This window comes from Harpegnathos saltator, unplaced genomic scaffold (assembly GCF_003227715.2).
Source record: "Harpegnathos saltator strain DR-91 unplaced genomic scaffold, Hsal_v8.6 scaffold56, whole genome shotgun sequence".
NCBI classification, from domain to species: domain Eukaryota; kingdom Metazoa; phylum Arthropoda; class Insecta; order Hymenoptera; family Formicidae; genus Harpegnathos; species Harpegnathos saltator.
The window spans coordinates 562,537-585,084 of NW_020230382.1; the positions used below are offsets into that span (position 1 = coordinate 562,537).

The 22,548-nt window shown below is 46.6% G+C and overlaps 3 protein-coding genes across 3 annotated transcripts in view; 1 reads left to right on the forward strand and 2 right to left on the reverse strand.

The window, feature by feature from the left end:
- Meltrin (disintegrin and metalloproteinase domain-containing protein meltrin) overlaps positions 1-3,892 on the reverse strand; it is a 110,967-nt gene extending 107,075 nt beyond the window's left edge. Inside the window, exon 1 of the mRNA XM_025303662.1 lies at positions 3,264-3,892. Coding sequence (XP_025159447.1) covers positions 3,264-3,489 — 226 coding nt within the window. The 5' untranslated portion in view covers positions 3,490-3,892. The remainder of the gene's footprint in view (positions 1-3,263) is intronic.
- A 270-nt stretch (positions 3,893-4,162) lies between these two features.
- LOC105183690 (cilia- and flagella-associated protein 206) lies at positions 4,163-8,518 on the forward strand. The gene is given in 14 exon segments (XM_011141988.3): positions 4,163-4,403; positions 4,502-4,667; positions 4,738-4,918; positions 5,143-5,312; positions 5,497-5,752; positions 5,846-5,975; positions 6,328-6,435; positions 6,517-6,619; positions 6,740-6,807; positions 6,926-7,074; positions 7,137-7,235; positions 7,319-7,454; positions 8,290-8,496; positions 8,498-8,518. Coding segments are annotated over 14 exon segments (1,887 nt in total). The 5' UTR covers positions 4,163-4,310.
- Positions 8,519-8,802: 284 nt separating this feature from the next.
- Positions 8,803-14,052, reverse strand: Non2 (upstream activation factor subunit spp27 homolog Non2). The gene is made up of 5 exons (XM_011141980.3): positions 13,869-14,052; positions 11,735-11,825; positions 10,942-11,234; positions 10,616-10,857; positions 8,803-10,465 (listed from the first exon to the last, which is right to left on the reverse strand). The coding sequence occupies exons 1-5, from the start codon at positions 13,909-13,911 to the stop codon at positions 10,349-10,351; spliced, it is 786 nt and encodes a 261-aa protein (XP_011140282.1). The 5' UTR covers positions 13,912-14,052; the 3' UTR covers positions 8,803-10,348.
- Between the last annotated feature and the right edge of the window lie 8,496 nt (positions 14,053-22,548).

A 22,548-nucleotide genomic window follows, 5' to 3' on the forward strand; every position in this document is an offset into this window, starting at 1 on the left:
TCTCACGTGACCGGAAAGAATAAATAAATCGTAATGTAAATCCCTATAAATCCTTCGCGCGCTCGGCCTCCCCCTCTTATCCCGCCGCCGCTATCGCATTTACATTCAACATACATCCATAAATTTTTATCGACTGCATTGACGAACTGGCGATCCTCCCTGTTCCTCCGTTCCTCCCCTTGCCGTCCCCTCGCCTTGCCCGCGCGTTCGCCCGCCTGCTCGCGAGTCCAACAATGGACATAAATTCCACGGCGTCCTTTGTCAGGATACCACCACCGTCCTCGCTCTCGGAGAAAGAGTGAGAGAGAGTGAGAGAGAGAGAGAGAGAGAGAGAGAGAGAGAGAGAGAGAGAGAGAGAGAGAGAGAGAGGAGATTATTTATACTTGCGCGCAACCTGGCTGCAGCCGATGCGTCATTTAATAATCTTCGTTATCATCGGAGAACGGAACTTCTCCTTAAGTTGAGATTTAACATCCGGCCGATAATCGAGAAGGAGCGAGGCTGTGCGGCGTTCGCCTCCTCCCATCGAATATTCCCGACGGTGCGCGTTGCAACGATACGATTTCGATACGAGATCGGCTGGGTAAATGATGGATTCATGCGCGCCGCGGCGTTCCGATCGTCCCACGAGGAGGACTCCACGCGAACTTGTCGCGGCTTGTAAATCCGCTCGCGAGTCCCCGCTGGGTTTAATCACCGGCGCGGTTTTTCCTTCCGCGCATTCCAACCGCACACGCTGCTAATCGCGCCAAGTCGTGCGATTCGTCGCCGTCGGCCGAGCCTGCAGATTGCGATCTCATTTGAAGAAGTCGACGCCACGCGCGGCAATTTGCATAATTGTACGACGCTCACGCCTCGGAAAGGTCGTCGATACAAAGCGAATGGTGATTCATCGCGTCCTTCCAGGGTAACACGGTGCTGCCGCGGCCGTCAGGTCGTAATTTTCGCAACGAACTTTACGACATGCCGCGCGGAATGTCAGAATCAAATCACGATCTTGCGATCATTATGATCCTCTCTCGCGCAACGCTGCGCTTTCTCTCTCCGCGCGCGCGCGCGCGCGCGTCTCCTTTACACCCCCTCCCCCCCTTCACTCGTTTTCCTCATTACATCGCGCGATCGTTCTGAAGGACGCGAAGATGGCGAGTTTCTCGCCGTAACGCGGCGGGAAATGAAGGAATCGCGGAGAGCGAGACGAAAGGATCGAATTATTGTCGCGGCGAATAAAGCGTTAACGGCTATCGCGAAGCTAACGAAGCGCCGCCAATTAATGAAGCGCGCGCTGACGATTAAATATGCAGCTCTTATCCTCCCCCAGTCCACACGCATCGCATCGTTTTCCCGATAAAACACAAATTTGCTTATTTATCAATTTTCTACATTAAAGATAAAACGGTCCTTTGATGTCCTCCCCGGCGGTATGTATACCGAGGTAATTAGCGACGCTCCAGCAACGGGGAATTGCTCTTCGTTAGGGAATTCAATTCAGACATTACAAACAGAATGAAAGAGCATCGTAACTCACGCCACTCTGAATGTGCGATGGCGCATGAAAGAGAGACTGCGTGCACGCAAAGTTCGACGTGCGTGCGTGCGTGCGTGCGTCGACGATCGCGCGAGAATCCGGCGGAAGCGCGACGGCGGACCGAATTAATTATGAAAATTCGCAGCGACAAGACTCGCAAGTCTCAAGTCCGACGTAATTCGCGGAAAACAACGCCAAGATGATCTTTGAGCGCGCGCGCGCGCGCACCTAAAACGCAAGCCGTGCGTGAGTGCGTATCACGTGATTTAATAGCGTTCATTCAAATGCGGCTACGGCGGCGTGGCGGACAGCCTCGGGGACGCGGCTCTCCTGAAATAGAATCGCGACGAGATTGCACGACGAAACAGAGAGGAATCCTCCGCGCGGTCGGAATGCGCTCTGATGGAACGGATCTCTCTCTCTCTCTCTCTCTCTCTGTCTCTCTCTCTCTCTGTCTCTCTCTCTCGCGCGCGCGAATGCACGGCGGAATCGCGATATTAAGTCTGTTCTCTTTCTTTCGAAGGACCTCTCGACTAGTGGAGCAGGAAGTTGCAGCAGCGAGACGGATCTGTTTTCTCTCACTCTAATCTGCTGCGCCGGTTGGCAAGTTGTTCGAAAAAAAAAGAACAGACCTCCTCTCTCCACGGAAGCGCAGCGCGTTACGCGGCGACGAGCAAAACGCATCGACGCGTCCGTCGATCGCGCGTCTGTCGACGGGAGAAAACGTCGTGACGTCGCGGATCTCGGAGCATCGTCGTATCAGTTTAGATGACTCGTGCGCGAGCGCATCGCTTCGTCATACTCTCTTACGACATTTCTCGAGGCCGAAAACACGGCGTGCGTTCAGCGCGCATTGCTCGCGCGACTCGCGAGTGCAAACGTTTCTTCGGCGGAATTCAAGCTCGCTCGTTAATTTCGTCGCATTCCCGCCCCTGCGGCTCGTACCACCGCGAGCGCGCCGAGGTCATCTGCCTTGTGGAGCACATATTTTAGACGCGCCGCGGACGCGGCTTTTTATCCGACCGCGACGCTTACGGGCCGCGACCACCGTAGCATTAAAATTTCACGGACGCATCGCGGCGGAGGCGCGAGTGAAACGCGATGAAAAAACGGAGCTTCGCGCACGGCGAAATGTCGCGGCGCGCACGCCCGTTACCGTGGACTTTAGCTTGAAGGATACGAACACGCTCTCGAGTGACAGCCGAGCGACACAAAGTGACAGCGGGCGTCACTCGTGACATTGACAAGCGCACGTACGACGACGAGAAAGAACAGCGGAATAAACAGCGAGCAGTGCAGTCGACTGACCTTGAGATTCTAGAAAATTCGCGCGCGCGCAAGCCGATCGGCCAACGTCACGTATAACAACACGGTGCTCTCCTCATCCTCGATGTTCTCCAGCAAGCGCTGCCAAGTGTGCCCGAACTCGCCAACGCATAAACCGAGTGGTCGCGAGTCAACGCACAATGATCGACGCGCAAACCATAAGCGCGTATCTGGCAAAGCCGTAAACGGCCACTGTAATCTGCCCGACACTTCAAACCGGAATGAAAGCAGGACAGGACGCGCGCGCGCGCGCGGCCGCGTAAACATGACGGGGGCCGATTTCAAACAAGCATCAGCTGGCGAGCCGCGCCACTGGAAACTGCTCCAACTCTGTTCCAGCCGCGTGCAAAGCGAGAACTCTCGGCCTCGCACTCGCGTGTGTGTATTGGGGAAGAGGAAGAGAAAGACTCACCTTGTCTCTCGGCGTGCGTAGCGGGGACGACGATCGCAAACAGCACCATCGCCAGGACCAGCAGCAGCTTGCACCGCACCGTCAACGAACGAGCAACACCACCGCCGTCTCTTCCTCCTCCGCCTCCGCTTCCGCCTCCGCCCCCGCCCCCGCCGCCGCCGCCGCCGCCGCCGCCGACGACGACGGGGACGCGCCGCGAATCCGCGCGCCGGGAATCGCGCGCCATGTTCCTGACGAGTTGATCGCGTCGGCTGTCCGGCTGCTAGACGCGTTGGCCCCGCGACTCACGCAAACGTCATGACAACGGACGGCACACACCGCCTCTCGGGCTCGCTCGCTCGCTCGCACGCACGCACGCACGTTGACTACCTCGCGTCTACCTGGTTCGCGCGCGTACACACCACACTGCTACCAACCACCCAACCCGACTGCTCCGATCGCGCAGACTGTTGCGACACCTCTGAGAAGGCGGCCGATCACCTCCCACTCTCCCACCACCTATCGAGCCGCCGCCGCTGGCGGAAACGGCCGAGCGCGCACGAACGATAGCGCGCCATAACGCACGGAATTCAAACACTGTGACTGTGACTCACGTTTGTCCCGTAGATACGTGTAATCTCTTTGTGAGCGGCAGAGAGAGAGAGAGAGAGAGAGAGAGAGAGAGAGAGAGAGGGGGAGAGATTATTGTAATTTTTCTATGATATAAATAAAGAGAAAATTGCTTCGCAATGAGAGGATTGTAAACTGCTCGTTGTTGAGTAATCCGATTTTCAAATGCAGCTTCATACAAGCTTTAAAATATTATTGTTAATAAATATTGTTGTTAATATAGAGCAGAAATTATAAACGCGTTATATAGCAGACAGAAAGGCCAAAGACTGGACTTTGCGATGAGGATATCTGAGGAATTTTTAGAGTTGAAACGTTAGTGACAGCGGGCGGTTTCCACGCGAGTATCGATCAAACTGTTACAGATGGATAGTTTGATTCGCAACAATCTCCGTATTTGTAGCAAGTGAAGATTCCCGAGTCAAGAAGAACGGAAGAATGGAAAACGTGCGAAAGGAATTAACGAGGAAAATCGTTACCATATGTAAAGCGAACGAAACACCGATAACCAAAGATTCGGCCTCATTTTTGGTAACTTGCTTGTCGGCTTGATTGAACCAATGAGATTGGTAAAAAGTGTAAAATTTTTCATCTGAATTTACCAGCAACTTTCTCGAATACGGTTCCAGCTTTCCCTCTACCAATTGAATCCATCTTATCGAATTAAGGAGAAGGACGAGGAACACAACGCGAGAATACTCGAGGCTATAACGGAGAGGTTATGCGACCAAAGCAAGCCCAGTCTGACAACTTTAAGAAATCAATTGTACTTCACCAAGCACTATCACGAGAGGGGTGAGAAGTGTTATGTACGATGGTATTTTTATCTGTAAGAATTGTTCAAGCTATCTCGCGCTTTCCACAGATGAGACCGTCAAAAGACATCGACTACGACTGCATCAGAAAACTGGGCCTTTGGTAGCCGAGATCTGCGAAACTGGTAAACTGAGGGGTGCGAAGGACACGGAGAAATTATATCAGAAAATATTAACGGTGATAACGCTGCTGAGCGGCCTGGGAAGTCCTACTATACCTTCTGTTTTGAGGCATTTATCATGTTCTTATCAATTTGATAAACACTCGAGATTAACAGATAAATCAGTTCTATTCGGTGATTGAATGTCGATGTCAACAAATCGCGGATAAAATTCGTCGGTACTTGCTCTACGAGTATAATTATTCAAAGTAATATATTGTTGATTGCCCCGATAAAATCTGCGGCAAAAAGATCGATGTCGAAATAATACTGAAGAAATATATCTCGCGTTAGAGAGGTCTCGGTAGCGTTGCAGAGCGTCTTCCAGACTTCCGAGCTGACTCGCTACGTGACTTTACCGAAACGGGAGAAAGAAGAGCAACTGATGGAGCTGATGTGCATAGTCGCGGGTATCCGGTTGTTTAACAAGGACTGTCAACGCGGTGGCGAGGAAATCGACGATCGTAAGAGCGAACAATTGATTAATCTGGTCGATGAGTAAGCTAGAGAGAGAGAGAGAGAGAGAGAGAGAGAGAGAGAGGGAGAGAGAGAGAGGGAGGGAAGGAAAGACCACGAAACTATCGAGCGAGAATTCTCTTCCTCGTAATCGCCACCGCGAGTGGTTACCGCGACCGTAATTGCTTTCAGTGCCAAGCATCTTACAAGAGGCTCTAACGAAGACCCGCAATTCCATCCTCGAGCTGTTAGAACCGTTAATGGGCAAGGTGTACAAGTTCACGGCTGCCGTGGAGAACGCTGTAGCGTGCGCGTCATCGACCGTTGCCTCCTCGGATGCTGCGTGTTACAGCTCGAGAGGAGCGGTCGCGACGTCCGTTGCGAGTGAAAACATCGAATGGGCCATTGAGATGCTGGCGGCTAGTCGCCAGCAAGAGATCTACATTAGGTGTTCTTGCGTGAAAACTAATATTTATAAAACTATTACAAATTGTAATATTTAATATCTATGACACGATTTCTAACGCGATTCCCACCGTAGAAAGCTGCTAAACGACGTGGAGAGCAGCGAGAACGCGGTGAGAAGTCTGATGGAGCGTCTTCGAGGACGATTCTTTAAGTTGCACGATACCGTCAGATATAGAACGGCTATTCCCACCGCTCAAGTCTACGTAAATACGATTGTTATTGACGAAAAAGAAAAAGAGAAGAAATGAATCGTAATCGATGCATGATACAATTATTTCTTTCTTCCGCATGTCGAGATACTGTTTGATATTTTTCCAAGAGCTGCGCGGAATCGATTTTAATAGTTTCATCGGAACCGGTTTTCATATCGACATTGTGTCACGCCGCGACATCATGTCACAGTGTTTTCGCTCAGTTAGATATTTTTTTGTGTCAGCAGGGAATATTTTGTTGTCGTAAAATAAAATATTCCCTCGCTTTTCGACGCGTTTCAATGAATCATTCCGGACGAGAGACGCAATTCATAAATATTGATACGCTATGTCTGCCCATCAGCCACAATTTATCGATCTGGCGGATATATGGATGGGACTGCAAGACGAGGTGATCACTTTGAGTAACGTCAATAACTTCCTGTGGGAATTACAGAGTTTGAGTAATAAGGTAACTGTGTATTCAATCATATCCATCCCTGCGTATTTGCGGAATATGCATACAGAGTGATTCACATGTACGCTCGCACAGACCGTGAATGTTTACGACCAAACCAAGTTGGATGACATAGCGGAGGATGCTGATGTCCTGAGCGACGCCGAGAGATTGGAACGTTCCATGGGAAACTTAATAAGTATTTAGCAATATCTCGAGTTAGAACAAATGTTCATCCTGGAGTACTCGTCTCTCGATTTCACACTCTGTGAAATCGTACAACTCTGTGAAATCATACAGGCTGTATTTTCATTCGCAGCGGAGTGCGGCGAATGCCAGATATATTACCCGAACGTCACTAAAGACTTTGAGAAGATCAATTTAGAGGTAATGGCATTACCGAACGCAACTCAAGTATCTAAAAATTTATGTGCTTCCACATAGATAGAGAAACATTTGAATATTTTCGTTCGACCGGCAACGTGGTGTGTGTGTGTCGTTGTAGTTTCTAGGATTTTGTGCGTGGACGTTCATCGTGGGTAAGGGAGCTTTAATACCGGGTAATCCGAACAATGGTGTGGCGAAGTGGCGAGGAAAATATTACGCCTTCAAGTCGTCCGAGGCAGCCGTCAAGTTCGGCGAGAATCCTGATAGGTATGCTTACGTAGGTGCGAGCAATCTTCTCGGTAGATTCTTCAGCAATTACACATCGCCAGGTACGTTTACGAAGCGCTCGACTTTATCCGCAATCATCCGGAATACATCCACCTGTTCAAGTTGCACGAAGAAATCGAAGCCATGCAGAGTCAAGAAGAGTGAGTTGCTCATTGTAGACCGACCGCATCGTGTTGCTCTCCCAGACAAGACATGTAAGGTAAAACAACTCGCCTTTTTTCAGGTTTACAAAGGAAGGCCTTCATTTAAAGGTACGTCATAATCAGAAGGTTCAAACGGATGTTCACACACTTCCTCCTTACGTCGACAAGGATTACACGTCCAGCATTTGGGAACTCAAGCGTAGAGCTTTACATTTGGTAAGTCAAACTTTATCGACATCGTAAGAGACCAATCAGTGCTTTTGTATGCTTCAACACAAACACGTACATACACAAAGTTCTTTCTCTCTCGTTTCCTTTATTCTCGTTATCAACGATATGACAATTGAAAAAAAATCTAAACTTTTCTCGACGTGTTTCTTTTTTCTGTAAATAATACGTTTTTACAGTGTCACAAAATTTATCATTGCACAATCACTTGTAAGTGTACCGTGAATCGTGTGCGATGTACAGCTTTTAAACGATGAATAAAATGAAGATGAGATTTTATCAAAATTATCTCACTATTTTTCTTCATGTGACAGAGATATTCGATATACACATTGCTGTTAGTTCGGACTTTTTAGCAACATACTATCTCTAAGCTGTTCCTCGATTCATAATATCTGCTTTCTTATGCTGAAAATGTAGCCTGCTAGCATAGCCTGTTTTGATAAAAATGGCAGATATGTGCCGTTTTTTACAGTCATACACGCGCGAGGTCAAAGTAGAGATAAAATCACTTCTCATTCATTTCGTTTCCTATATGTTAATAACTTGTAAGCTGCCTCGTACATAAATTATATATTTTTTTTTTCTATAGAGGTGGTTGAATTTAATAAGAGGTTATCCGATGACCCTGATGATTTAACAAAAAAATTTGCCTTCAAGATATACTGGGTATATTTATAAATATTGTAACATTTTTCTATCCTTTTTGCCGCATCTTAATTACGATACGTTTCATATATACATTCTGCCGTTGCATTTTATTCTAATTCCACGAACGAGAAAGATACATTCCATTTGACTTTTGTATGTGATAATCTTTCAGGCAAACATAAGTCGATGCACGACGCGTAGCACGCAGACGTTCAACTCACACTTTCGATACGCTGTTTACGCACAAGCGGCTCCGCCTCAGGATAAGGAAGTTCAAACCAGAAGAGATAATTACACGAACACAAAGAGCCTCAAGACGTTCATATTTGGATTGCGAGGCAGACGGGATGACAATCAGCATGTTATATCGTTCTTGGAACGATGAGCTTGAGCACTTGTAAAATTTACAAGTAAACAATCTACTGGCGCCACTATTAGAATCGTGAGATCTTACGACGTACACGTAATTGAAACGTTTTAATAACAATGATTCCGTATCGTATTAAAAACGCTAACAAATTACATGTATACAATATTTACTATTGTGTTGACTACCGAATCTGTGTCATGATTATCAACAACTGAAGTGTATGCGTGTTGAAGGATGCGTGTGTCGGTCGGGTGCAATGCATGAAGAGGAACGCCGGAGGAAACTATCGAAATAAGTAGCACGCAAGACGCAATATTTAAAAAAAAAAAATCAAAGCAATACTTTTTAATGACATTCCCAAATACAATTCACGGAACATTATTACAGTTCATCAAATCATCCATCTTTCCGAGTTTAGAAAACGAATCTGCATTAAAATTTATCATTCCGTGTGCACGTATCATTTTCTTGGCGTATGTAGCGCTTTCGTATTCGCAAACTAATGATTTCATTCGTGTGGCTTTTCTCGTGACAGAGAGAGAGACTTAGGCCTGCGTTTCTTTAATTTATATTCAAAATACACAAATTTTACACATGTCGAAGCTCGGACAGACCAGCGCGGTTAATTTCCACGTTCCGTGTTGAGCCTATTACATCTCCTACACTTCAACATTGTGCAGTGATCGCTGCACTGATTTTCATATGCTTATATCGTACCTTTCAATGAATATATTGTTTTATCATTAGATCTTAAACATTAGGTCAATTTTTACACCAAGAAACCTATATTACGACAATAATTAGTAATTACACGATAATATAATTAAACTTTGCTTACAATTTCAGTGTATAATGTAGCTATTATACAGAAGAGGTACAGGATGTTGATTTTTCGCATATCTTTTCTTTGTTTTTCAGCGGTTCTTTTTAATGTCCACACACATTTCCCTCATTCTAGAGGCAAAACTACATTCTGACATTCTATTACATCCATTATCCAAGAATAATCAACATTGCATATAACATAAGAGAATAGGAAAGTAATGACAAAAATATCACGCAATCCGTAATAAAGAAAAATTAAGGCCATCAAGATTAGAACGTAAAAAACAAAAGGTGTATTTGCAATTAGTTCCATATATACTGAAAGAGCAACTGCCGCCGTTGTAATTTAACCGATAGTAACAAATGTCGCTGGTGAAAATGTCACGGGGTAAAATCGAGCTGTTCATATTCACTTCGAACGAATTACTTTCAAATTTAAATGTGCCTTTCTAGTTTGTCATTTAGATACCATCGTTATGACGGTACGTCATGTTTTTCGTGTCGGGAGTAAGATATCGTTATTAATGACGACCATACAAATGATATATAACATTTACTCCGAATTAGATGACTTAAAACCGGCTTATTGACTGTTGGCCACTGTAATGTCTCCCACATTTCGAAATCATCTGAACGTCCATGGTAACAATTGTCCCAACAATTTAATGGAACCACAGAAGTGCGATAAAGGTACTTGTAAAATAATTTCAGTGCTGTTTTCAAGAATTATATTAGAATTGCTTATTTATGTTTCTAATTATAAATATCAAATTACAATTGTCATATATCGGTAACGATAACCAATAATAATAATAATAATAAAGTATCCGGGACAAAACGGTTACGATGGGCGGCAGACTATATCGGAATGGTGTAAACATGGTCTAAAGTCTTAAGTCGCAAGAAATACGTTGTGTTTCATGTATATGTATATATTTTATGTATTTTGTGAGAAAGATGGAGAGGTGCACGGCGCACCCTGGAATATGTTATATGTATATATAACTTGTCGGAGATCAGGATTTTTGGGGATGATTTAGTCTACAAAATGATTTTTGAGGTACTTCATCATACCAAAAGTTCTAAAGCGTTTCACGCCGATTACCTTCATTAGTTCCTCATCGCAAATCGCAAACTGTTTATTCTTAGGATCCTGTAAAAACAACCATTATTCTTAGCATCATGATCTTTTCTTCCGAGTAAACAAGCTGATTTTAGCTCCGATACGAGCTATGCAGATAACGAGAGAAAGTATGAAACGAATATGAAATGTTTTCGGTCAATGATTGCGAATGATACTTACATAAAGATTTCTTTCTTTGATGATGCTCCAGACTTTCTTCACGACTTCATGTCGAGCCATTTGTTCAGCGCCTACAATCGCGGCAAGCTCTGGAGACAACGTGATGGCACGTGTGTAACCACCACCCTTGCCTTTGCCACCGCTCTTCTTCGCTGTGGTTCCTGGAGCCTTTTTATTCTTTCCCCAGTCTTCATCACTATCACTGTCACTCCCCTTCTTTTTTCCCTTTTTTCCAGACTTATCTGTAAGAGAAGAATGAGAATGAGATTCAAAATTCGATACTGTACACAGGGCGTAACATTTTTCAATAGAATATCGAATATTACTTTTTTTAGGTGTAACTTTAGGTTTCTTTGGGCTATATTCTTCATCGCTAGCATCGTCATCACTAGCGCTCTCCTCATCATCAGATGAACCCTTCTTACGTTTGCTGGGAGCCTTCTTAGTAGGACTTCGTTCAGCTGGCTTTTTCTCTTCCTCCTCCTCTTCCTCTTCTGATGCTTCTTCCTCTTCCTCTTCACCATCCTCAGATTCCTCACTAGCAGCCTTCTTCTTCTTTTTACCTCCGTCCTGTTTCTCTTGAAGACACTCCATAACTAAATCATCAACCTCCTTCTTCCTACAGGGAGAAAATAGTTTGTAAGTGCGCAAGTAGTTGTTGTCAAAGTGGGAAGAACATGAAAAAAAAAAAAAAGAAGTAACAGGACGAAGTGTTAGAGGAGGAACGAGGTGGTAACTTATTCTGTATTTCAGTTCCACTCAGATATCCACTTTTTTTCTCTTGGACATTTAAAAACTCTCTTTTGCACTATTTAATCGTGCACAAGTACCTGCTATGTATGTCCGTCTTAATCTTTGTTAAATTCTAAAAATAATGCATGTATTCAACAAAAAAGATATATTTACAAATCAACAAAGGGAGAAACCTTTCCCAATCAATAGCACATCTCGTAAAACATTGCTTTATGCATTGTATTTGAGCACATACATTTATTTATACTTGCATTATCATTTTCATATCTCACCGAAATAACATATATATACATATATATATATATTTGATAGGGCATCATTAACATCTAAACATTAACATTTATAACATTTTTATCAATTGCTTACCTTTCTGTAAGATCAACATCGAGTTTTTTCTCAATTTGTTGCCTCACTTTCTTGGCAGACATTGTAGTGAGATCCGCATCCTTGAGAATAGCTACATAAAATCAATAAAGTAAATGAAATGCACATTGAGAAATTTTATCTTAAGTTGTCTACAAGAATGGGAACGGAATGTGCACAGTAAGGAGCATTTTACATATAACACTTAACAATAGCATCAGATACACAAGATGACATATCTCGCAATTTTTGTTAAAATTATCAATATTAATTATAAAGTACGACGTACACAGAGTTTTTTGTAGAAATATTTTATTTGTCTCGTAGAAGTTTCGGTGGTAGAGTTCTCAGCAGCAACATTATTCTAACATTCTCAATGGTGTTATCCTTGAGAACACATTGTTAAGATGGGAAGATAAAGCGTAACGAAAACGCAGGTAAAAAAAAAAAAAAAATGCGCAAATTTACTGCGTCAGGCTTAAATATTCGTGCGAGAAAGGAAGAATACGTCACATGCCACGCCGTTTGTTCGAGAACGAAGGCATCCCGCGCGCGGGTCTGGTGCGTCGTGCATACGCGGGCTCTGGGGTAATATGGTTTCCCGCGTCGGGGGATCTAGTAAATATCGAGCGCAAATGGCCGCCGTGGCGCGCGCCGTGCCGGTCGTTGTCGATCCGCGTAGCGTGCCACCAGCGAGAAGATATCTCTGTAAGTACGCGAGGAGGCGTCGGTAAGACGCGTGGAGCGGGACGAAGAGGGATTTTTCTTCGTCTGCCGCGGTCGATCGTGCAGCGCATTGATTCCCGAAACGATCGAAAACCGCGAGAAGACGCAGAGGGGGAAAGACAGACAGAAAGTATGAGGGGGAGAGAGAAAGAGGGACAGACAGACAGAGAGAGAGAGAGAGAGAGAGAGAGAAAGATACAAAGAGAAGGAGCGAGAGGGAGACAAAGAGAAGGAAGAGAGGAAAGAGAGAGAGAGAGAGTATGAGTGTATATACGTGTGTGTGTAAAGCAGAGGGAACGACGGCCGTTGTGGCGCGGCAGCGCTCGGTCGATTCACTTCGCCGAAAAGCGCTCGCGAAAAAAATACGCACAGCAGCAGCGCGCGCGCTTCGTTAAGCATCGACTGGCGCGTTAATCCGCAATGGGCGAGTCTCGCGCGAGAGACCATCGCCCGACGACATCGCGCGCTCCATTATGGAAAAAGATAGCAAAGTGGTAAATATCTCGACGAACAGACGAGGAGGTAAAATACTGGCATCGGTGGTGGCGGCGGCGACGGCGGCGGCAGTGGTGGCGGTTACAACCAATGACGATCCAATCGGCGATTGGCGAGAAGGCGCGCAAAGGAGGGAAAAGGGCGACGCGCGCGCTCCGTTCCGATCGACGAGCAAGCATATCTCGTACGCTCGGTACACGAAGGAGATTCGCGCAGGGATATGCACTTTTTTTCTCCACGACAGCGAAAAAATCCGTCGCGAACGACGTTGCGAGGGACGGCGGGTGCGAGAGAGAGAGAGAGAGCGAGAGCGTGAGAGAACGCGAGCGAAAATGCGAGAGCGAGCGAGAGAGAGAGAGAGAGAGAGCGCTAGAGAGCGAGAGAGAAGAAAAGAAGAAAGACAACGCGACACACGAATGCACGCGAGAGAGCGAGGCTGCTGATAGGCGCGCGCCACCGCACGCACGCACACATGCACACGCACACACACACACACACACATACACACACATTCACACACTCGAGACGCGTCATACGGCCCGCCGCAAGGACGGGTCGAAAGCTATCTTTTTATAGCGAACGACGAAATATCCGACTTTTCGCCAGGACACCGAATGATCTGCTTGGAAAATCGCGAGGGAATTGCACGGGCCGTACCGTCGCCGCGTCCCGCTGTTAGCACGATACGTAGGTGGTGAAATACGGAGAGCCGTAGGTTGTAATGGCCGGCGCGGGGCACGCCACTTGGGCACATACGTGCGCGCTAAAGTCCTCACGTCGCAAGAGCAAAGAGCCCGATTTCGCCTGTATTCCCGGGGCAGCGGCTACGCGCAACGCACACGAACGCTCGCGACGAGCTCGATTACGCGCTAGTACCGAGCCGGAATCGCCAACATCGCGCGATATCGCCACTTACCGGTGATCTCCTTGCGTAGCTCGTCCTTCGAGATATCGGCCATGGTAGGTGCTTCTACTTGAACGTACTGCTGCCAACTGAGCCTATGCCGGCTGCGAACACCGTAGCGTCCGTTGGACAGTCACTGCTGGCAACACCGCGATACCCTCTCTTACGACGGCCCTTCGAGAACGGATAACTCGACAGCGATCGCACCTAGACGAATAATCTATACGCCAAATCGTGTTAGTTTTTTACGGCCGACAAGTTTCTCATGACGCCCCACGCGTAATTCGGCGATCCGAGTGTGCCAATTCGGTCCTTCCGTGCGAGTCGCGCGTACTGCTTGCTCGACTGACTGTACCTCAAGCGGCCGCTCGTGTGGCTGCCGGCGGCGTCCACAGTACAGTCTGCGCGCGTCGCCAACGGCAGCGCTTCCAGAAAAAGGCTCTTCGACGCGCGATAACTCTCTACCGCGGCCACCAACACGGATACTATATACACCAAATCGGGTCAACTTTTTTTTCTCTACAAGTTTCTCATAACGCCCCTGGCGCAATATTGCGATTTAACAGGTCCGATGTGTCAGCTCTTGGCGCGGGCCGCCGAGACTTTTCACCGTTGACTGTACGCCGAGCGGCAAGCACCGAGTTTTCGTAGCGTCGAGAGCGCCTAGTCGCCCGTCATATGACAATCAGTGTGTTGCAGGGATGTCATTAAAGAAGGAACGTTCACGTTCGCGGCGATGCGAATACGACGATGACGATGGCGAATATCGATGCGCGAGGGAAGCTCTTGCATCCGCAGCCGACCGTCGCCGACACGCCTGAGACACGCTTCGCGCAGTCCGCTCGATTGATTGTTAATATTTTTATCCAACTATCTCTCGTCGTATGTCTCTGTTTCATGAAAAAAAGAATGGATGTGTAGTACCGTACGTGTGTGTACACGTACCGAGGAAGTAGACTGAATTTCGATACACTGTCTCGTCAGGTGACATCTGTGAGGAGCCTCGCGCGTATCGAAAAGTCATCCTTTAAGCATAATCGCGCCCAATCAGCGCGATATTTTAACAGACCGCGGCGGTAGAACCAGCCGCTCGGTTCCTTCGTCGTGTTAGAGATACAGTAACGGACAAAAGTATCCGCAGACTCGTCGCGATAAATGAACTTCCAAGAGCCATAACTCCGAAACGGTGCGTCGTACGACGATACTGCAATCACATAATCGTGTCAGTTTGCCACGACGGGGATCTTTCTCATGAAGCCCCTCGCCCGATTTTATCATCTAAGCAGTCGGTGTGACCCATCTGCCGCGTGCCCCGCTATTACTCTCGCCACCGACTGTACCGCACCGCATGCAGCGTGTCCATTTACGAATGAAATATATTTTAATGAGATACCGTGCATATTTGTCCCGTCGATTGTACCGTAGGAATTTTACAAAGAAATATATTTCTCAGCGAAAGGCACACAGTTGCATCTCTCTGTTGAGGCTTTCGCGTGTTATTTATTGATGACGTATGCCGCCGCGTAATGCCGCCACGAGCGTTTGAACGCTCTAACATGGCCGTGCCAATTTTCGCGGTTGTACCCCGACCATGTGGTGCCTCTTTCCCGTTCATTGCGTCCGCAACGACACGATATCCGGCTGCTCGATCGTTGCGTGTGTCGCGGCCGCTCGATCCATTGGCGAAAATTCCATTACAACCAGCTCGACTCGTCGAGAATTACGTATTTTCCCCCGAAAATATTACTTTCCCTCTCAATACACGTCATTTCCGGTCACATTGTCGGCCTTATCGGCGAGAAGATTGCATTTCAGCACGCCGGAATAACGAGTTTCACGGTGGGACATTTCCGGAAAAAAAAAAAGTCACCGAGTTCCGTACAACGTGCAGAGTGCAGAACTTCACGTTTCTGTTGCTTTTCTGTAGTTCACGAGATGACACTCACAGTTGCTGATTTGTCTCAGAAATATTGATATTTTCACCTTGTGTAGAGACACGTCGCGTCCTCTGTCGCCGGCACTGAGGATCACTTTTGTTACGACAAACGCAGCTTGGGATATGCGTGCGCAGCGCGCGCGACGGCGCGAGACGCAGGCTGGTGGAGTGAAAACACTGAAATCGCGTTAAACTCATTAACCCCTCATTGCCTATTTATTATTGCACACTCCGCTACACTTTGGACTTTTTCGTTTAGAATATTCTCGTCTCTAAATCCAACGATAAGACACACGACTGTAAAATCTTCGCCGAGAGCTGATTGCTCCCTCTGCACTTTTCGCCGATAAAGTGCAGTTTATTCTGGGTGCAGCTGCTGAGAGCAAGACATACTAAATTGCACACGACAAGCCGGAATAAAGTTTCTCATGCAACATGAAAGTGAAATCTCATGAATAGAACAGGCAGATAGATTCGTTTGTTGACGCTACTGCGTTGCCAGTTTTACGGCAATTTTACGCGCTTCGTATTGCGCGCTCGTGGACAAATAAACGGAGCGCTGGGATTGGACGGCTCGCTGCGTGGAGCGGACCAATCCGACCATCGCGAGATGTACACAATCAGTTACGAAATGGATCATGGCGCGGTAGGACGGGTTCGAAAATCCGTTTCGTATTTATCGCGAATTCGGCTCGCCTAAGGCGAGTCTCGAGCGCGCACAGCTCGTCGCCGGGAGTATCGAAAGTAAATTTCGCGCGTCATTTATGACGAGCATCGCCGAAAGTGCGAGTCTCGCGGGATGGCCGGTGCGAGGATGCAAACGATTATCGTGAGTTGTTGTGAGTTGTTGCAGAGACTCCAAGTCCCGATTCTTCTGTTTTTGACTCATCTGAGGAGACTGACATGTGCAACAACCGTCGTTGATAATGTCGAGAGCAAGTTGTCGTGGCAAAATACCGCGTCAGACAGACGCTAAGCTAAGTGCATCGTCTAACGATCGTTGTGAGCGACGAACAAGTCGCTTGTCTAATGTTTCTCGGCTCACTCGCTTATAGAACAGATCACGACCTTTTTGTTCGCCTCCATGGCGGTTGGATGGTGGTTCCTGTAACTACGCATATTTTTTTATCATGGGGACTGTGTACGCGTTGTCCCTGTTTTTCTTTTACCTTCGTACTACTGAAAAATGGCGTATGGACAAAGCTGAATGCAGTATGGCACCCATATATTGAACTGAACTGAACAGGACAGAAATTGTCAAATTCTTGAGGGGTACACAAAGAACGCTGTAATGAATCTCTTCTGAATAGTCATTGATTCCAAATACTTTATTCACGCAGATTACATGGGGTCTAGGGGTTGGCTTGTCAGTCTGGGCTTTTCCAGCGCACAGCATTTATTGAATGAATGGATGAGTGAAGAACAGATCACGACGTGAACCCACGGACAGCTGTTTTGCGTTCGTTGCAACTTTGGCTTACCCGAGATGAGTCCGCGTACTCATCGCCGAGAGTGCCGATAATACAGTCTGTAAAGTAAGAGCGTGCACGGGTTAATGTGTAGAAAAATTTATTTTTAATGATTTTTAAGTACATGGATTTGTTGTACTCCATGAGAAAAAAATGCTATACCATTAATAATGAGTCCAGTCACCACCGGCATTGATAATTGCCTGCATCTCCGAGGCATACTTCCCACTAAGTTGATTGCGTATTCGTTCGGTAAAGACCTCCAAATGAGACGAATTTGTCGTGTCAGCTGCTTCAAAGTGCACACTCTTTTTCCTCGAAACTTGTGCTTGAGATATGCCCACACATTTTCAATGGGATTTGCATCTGGCGACTGCGATGGCCAATCAAGTGTGACGATGCCAGACTGCTCTTTTCACTCGGTGCAAAGCTTGCTCCGGTGTTTTGGGTCGTTGTCTTCCTGTAAGATCCAGTCCTCGTTTTTTCTTTTATGAAGCATCGTTCAGCAGTCGGCAACAAACACTTCTCATAAATTTTAAGCATTAAGGTCGGGTTCCGCTTGAACAAATTCACAATTTTTTTTTTCCATATTCGGCGTCACTTTGCCTATCGAGCCACGTTCTGGCAAATCATCGACATTTTTGATCTTCTTATATTGCTGAACCCACTTAGCGACGAACGATTTTGACTTTCCCATATATTTAGCAGCCACTGACAGCATATGACATTTTTGGTCCTTTGGGAACAAAGAAACACAGCCTCGTAGCGCGATGCGTATGCGGCACTCATGGCGGTTAACGTGTTTCTCAGGTTAGAGTTCGACGCCAACTGACGAATCTTTTGTGAAAAAGCATTCACGACAAAGATTTCATCTATCGGCTTACAAAAAAACTAGGACGATATTTGAAGCCAACTGCCATTTATGCCGTGCACGCTCTTACTTTACAGACTGTAAGTGTCGAGCATACTTCGTAACAATGTATCGTGAGTCGAAAGTGAGAACGTCGACGATCCGTCTCGCGTTCGGGCCGATTACAGTGATTCACAATTTCCGCTCTTGGACTTTTGTATTCTTGGCCATCGGAGCAGCCCGTCGCACAGTCGTCGTCTGTAGCGCCCAAAGTAAGTTTCGTGCGATCATTTTGACGAAACTTCGTTACATAGGCGCCATAACAATAAAAATCTCACATCGCCGGTATCTAGGGAGGTTGTGTATTTGATACCTCGAGAAACTCAATCACCTCGGCTCGGCCGAGCCAAATCCCGCGCATGAATCGTTGTCGGGTTAGGCCGATAATAAATGTCGCGTGTACTTCATAATAATGTATCGTGAAACGTGTATCGAAAGTGAGTTTCTCACGAGAATGTCGACAATCCATCGCGCAATCGAGATGCTTATTTTGCTTTACAATTTTTCGATTTTTGCATCATTTTCATATCGCGTATCGTAGTCTGTAATGACAAACATTTCGTGCCTTCGCGCCTGTTTGTTTTGCTTTTTGTTTATGTCGCACGTAAGAAACGACGTTAAGACGACTTTACGTCGAAAAAACACTCAAATATTCAATCAAGTGTTTACATTTACAGCACTTGAACGTTTTCTCCGTAAGGTCGTCTTAACATCGTTTCTTACGCGCGACGTAAACACCGACACCAAAACAAACATGGTCGCCGGTACCGAGTGAAGTTGCGTATTAGATACTTCGAGAAAGTGAATCACTTCGATTCTCAGTTGCAGAACGGATCATGGCGTGGCGTTACGTATCCGGAAAGCCGTTCTGTGCTCGTCGTGAGATTTCGACTCGACCAAACTGAGACTCACGCACGGATCGCGTCGCGCCGGGAGTGTCGATAATAAGTGTCGCGCGCAATTCGTGAGACAATTAACGAAAGCTAGTCTGTCGTGGAATGTCGATGATCCGTCGCGCGTTCGGGACGATCACGATGATTCACAATTTTGATCCTCAGATTTTCGTACTTGTGGCTCGAAGGAGCCTGTTGCGCGATCATCAGCCGTAGCATCAAAAACAAGTTTCGTGCCATCGTCTGGACGAAACTTGTTGTTGCATACCCAGACAGCACCGGAGCATCCAATGGATGTACGTTTCACGTCTAATTTATGTCCGTATGTCCGATTTACGTCCGTGGACATAAATTGGACGTAACAAGGATGTCCTTATTGGACATCGGACTTGTAGGACGTCCGATGTCCAATAGTCCGAAGTTGTGACGAACGTACGTCCTATGGACGTCTTTTGTAAAAAGAATGGACATATAACGGACGTCCAATGGACATCCTTGTGCCGTCTGGGTAGGTGCAATTGCCGCCAGAACGAACATCTCGCGTAATGGCGGTCGCCGGTACCGAGTGAAGTTGCATCTTAGATACTTCGAGAAACTCAACTACTTCGATTTTCAGTTGCAGAACGCATCATGGCGTGGCGTCACGTACCCGGAATACGTTCCGTTCCATGCTCGTCGCGATTTCGGCTCGAGTGCAGTGAGTCTCACGCGCGAATTATCGTCGGGAGTTACCGATAAGAAGTTTCGCGCATCGTTCGCAATGAATTGCCGCGAAGTAAGCAGTGCAAGTGAATATGTCGCGAATGGCCCGTCGGGAGTGCCGATGATTTTTCGCGCGTTCGTGCCGTCACGGTGGCTCGGAGTGCAAGTCGTAATTCGTTTGACTCGCCTCGCATGCGTGCGTACGTTGCCATCGGAATCGCCGGGAATATGCGTTTATTACGGCAAAACTCGCGAAACAGCCTGCACCGAACGTGAATATCTCGCGAAACGGGCCGCCGGGAGTGTCGATTGTGATTCGCGCGTCCACCGCGATGTGAAGTGAATTTGCTGTATACTGCCGACTTGGAGCCTGAAACTACGAGCCGCCGAGCGAATATCCGGTGAGTGCTAATATAAGTTTGCCGCAGATAGCGCGTCCGCGATTTGCGTGTCGAGCGAGTTGCCTTCCATTTGCGTCGATCGCAAGCATAATATTTCCAGACTGTACATACTTTTTAACGACGGTCGGTCATGTCGATGCGTTTCACTTATCCTCGGGTCCCTAATAGCAGAATTTTATCCAAAGTAATTTGCAACGGAGCAGCTCGTCGGTATCGATGCGCAGCTGCATGCATCGTCGGTATCGATGCAAATTGTTGATAAGATTGTTCTCTGTGGGTGGGATTGCATGTAGCCGTGAAATATTATCGTGGAAAATTTTCCGCATAATAATTATTTTATTTCCGTGAGCTTTTATATATATATATATATATATCATACGCGATTGATTCGTAGAATCCATCCGTGATTGGCAACTGCGATGTCCCACTGCGCTATCGATGTCGCGAAAGCCTGCAGTTTGCCGACGTTTTCGTTCGCGCCGCTAGGTGGTGCCAAGGTGCGTGCGGGAGGGTCACGTTCGGATTTCAGGTTTTAGAATATCGGATGGTGGGACGGCGACTTATAGTTCTCGTATTATTATTGCTATTTGGTTGTACCATGACCTCCTTTTACATGGCGCACATGCAACCGTACTAACCGCCTGTGAAAACATCGACCCGAAATGCAAGCGTCAACGACTTCTTCATGAGTAATGCATTTCGGTTCATGAAAGTAACGTCGTCGCCTTCTTGACGATATGTTCCTGCGCGATGAGGAGAGGAAGAATTTAACGCGTAATTATGAGAATATTTTGCCTCTCAAAGTATGATACTTTTTTAATCTTACAAATAATACATTCGTCCTCGTCTACGATGTTTCTTTCATATAGTGGCTAAAAATTATTTATTTTTCCGTCCAATGCAGAGCAATTGGAGTTTAAGAGAGAGAGAGAGAGAGAGAGAGAGAGAGAGAGAGAGTACATTCGAATGTATTTATTTCATTATTAATATAGTGAGGAGAGACGAAACGTTGAAAGAATTAATTTCTCTAGCATCGTTTGTAAAAGTTATTCATAAATATGAATAAGACCGTTTTACCGTTACCGAGAATACTCTCCTTACATTATGTTGAAGACGGCTAATATTATCGATTTATCATTGTGCACGCGTAATGTGAAAAAGGTCAAGAAGTATTTCTAGGAAAAGGGTATTACCGGGCACTGTGTTACTGTCGCGTTTTTCAGTAATTTACGTGCAAGACGTAATCTCTCTCTCTCTCTCTCTCTCTCTCTCTCTCTCTCTCTCTCTCTCTCTAAATTACGCGCGTGACAAATTAAATATATAATTAATAGAGAGAAACGTATTGAAACAAGCTAACGGACGCATGCACGCGTCATGAATTACATTTATTTACCGTATCTCCGGTTACGCAAACTTCAGTTGAGCTTCGAAACAATCGGTTGAAATCAGCGCGGCAGTCAACGTGTGTTAATATGTACAAAATATTGAAAGGATATTTAAGTGTGTTCCCTCCGTATAATCGGGCGGGCAACATCATTACGAATCGGAGCGTGACGTGATAATACTATTAGGAGCTTCAACGTTAATTTGCTTTGTCAATGCGTGCCCGCGCGGACCTCCCGCCCGCGAGTGTACATTTAATATTAAGCGGCGATGGGCGCGGGTACAGAGTTCTGGTAAATTTTCAAAAATCGACTCAAACACCCGCGCGTTATATATATATCTGGCAAATCATGTGTCACGAAGTTTGTCGAATTAAGAAAAGAAGAAAATCCGATGAGCGCATTTTCGTTACATCTTCGTGACATCACGACGTGTATCGTTGAATATCCCGCCGAGAGGATACATCTATTAACTCTGCAAAATTAACGATAGACGCTCGCAGACATGACTAGTTCCAAAAAGCCCTGGAGTTATTCGTTATACGCGCACACAATTGTCCGAGGTAAAATCGAACGAGTTTATCGTTTTGCCAATCATTTCCACATCACCGCAGCGCGAACGCAGCAAGCCCGAAAATTCCCATAAGCCCTTCCGTCGATACATCACCGGCGTAATGCTGCTTCCTTTAACACCCGGTATATGTGCAAGTGGCAGCTCGAGAGCTCGCGATGGATCACGCGCACGTGTGTGCGTGCGTGCGTGCGCGACTAAATTCGACGTGCGTCGGAGCGGTTCTCGCGCCGAATGCGCGCACTGTCCGGCGAACAGACGTGTGTACGTGTGTGCGTGCGTATGTGCGGCGGCAGTCGCACATACGTATGTAAGCATTTATACATGACGCGCGCATACACACGCAATGCACGAGCGCGAACGTCGGTGTCCGACGCCTCGTCACGTGTACGTGTCAAAATCAATATTTGGCGTCACTGGGTTATGAT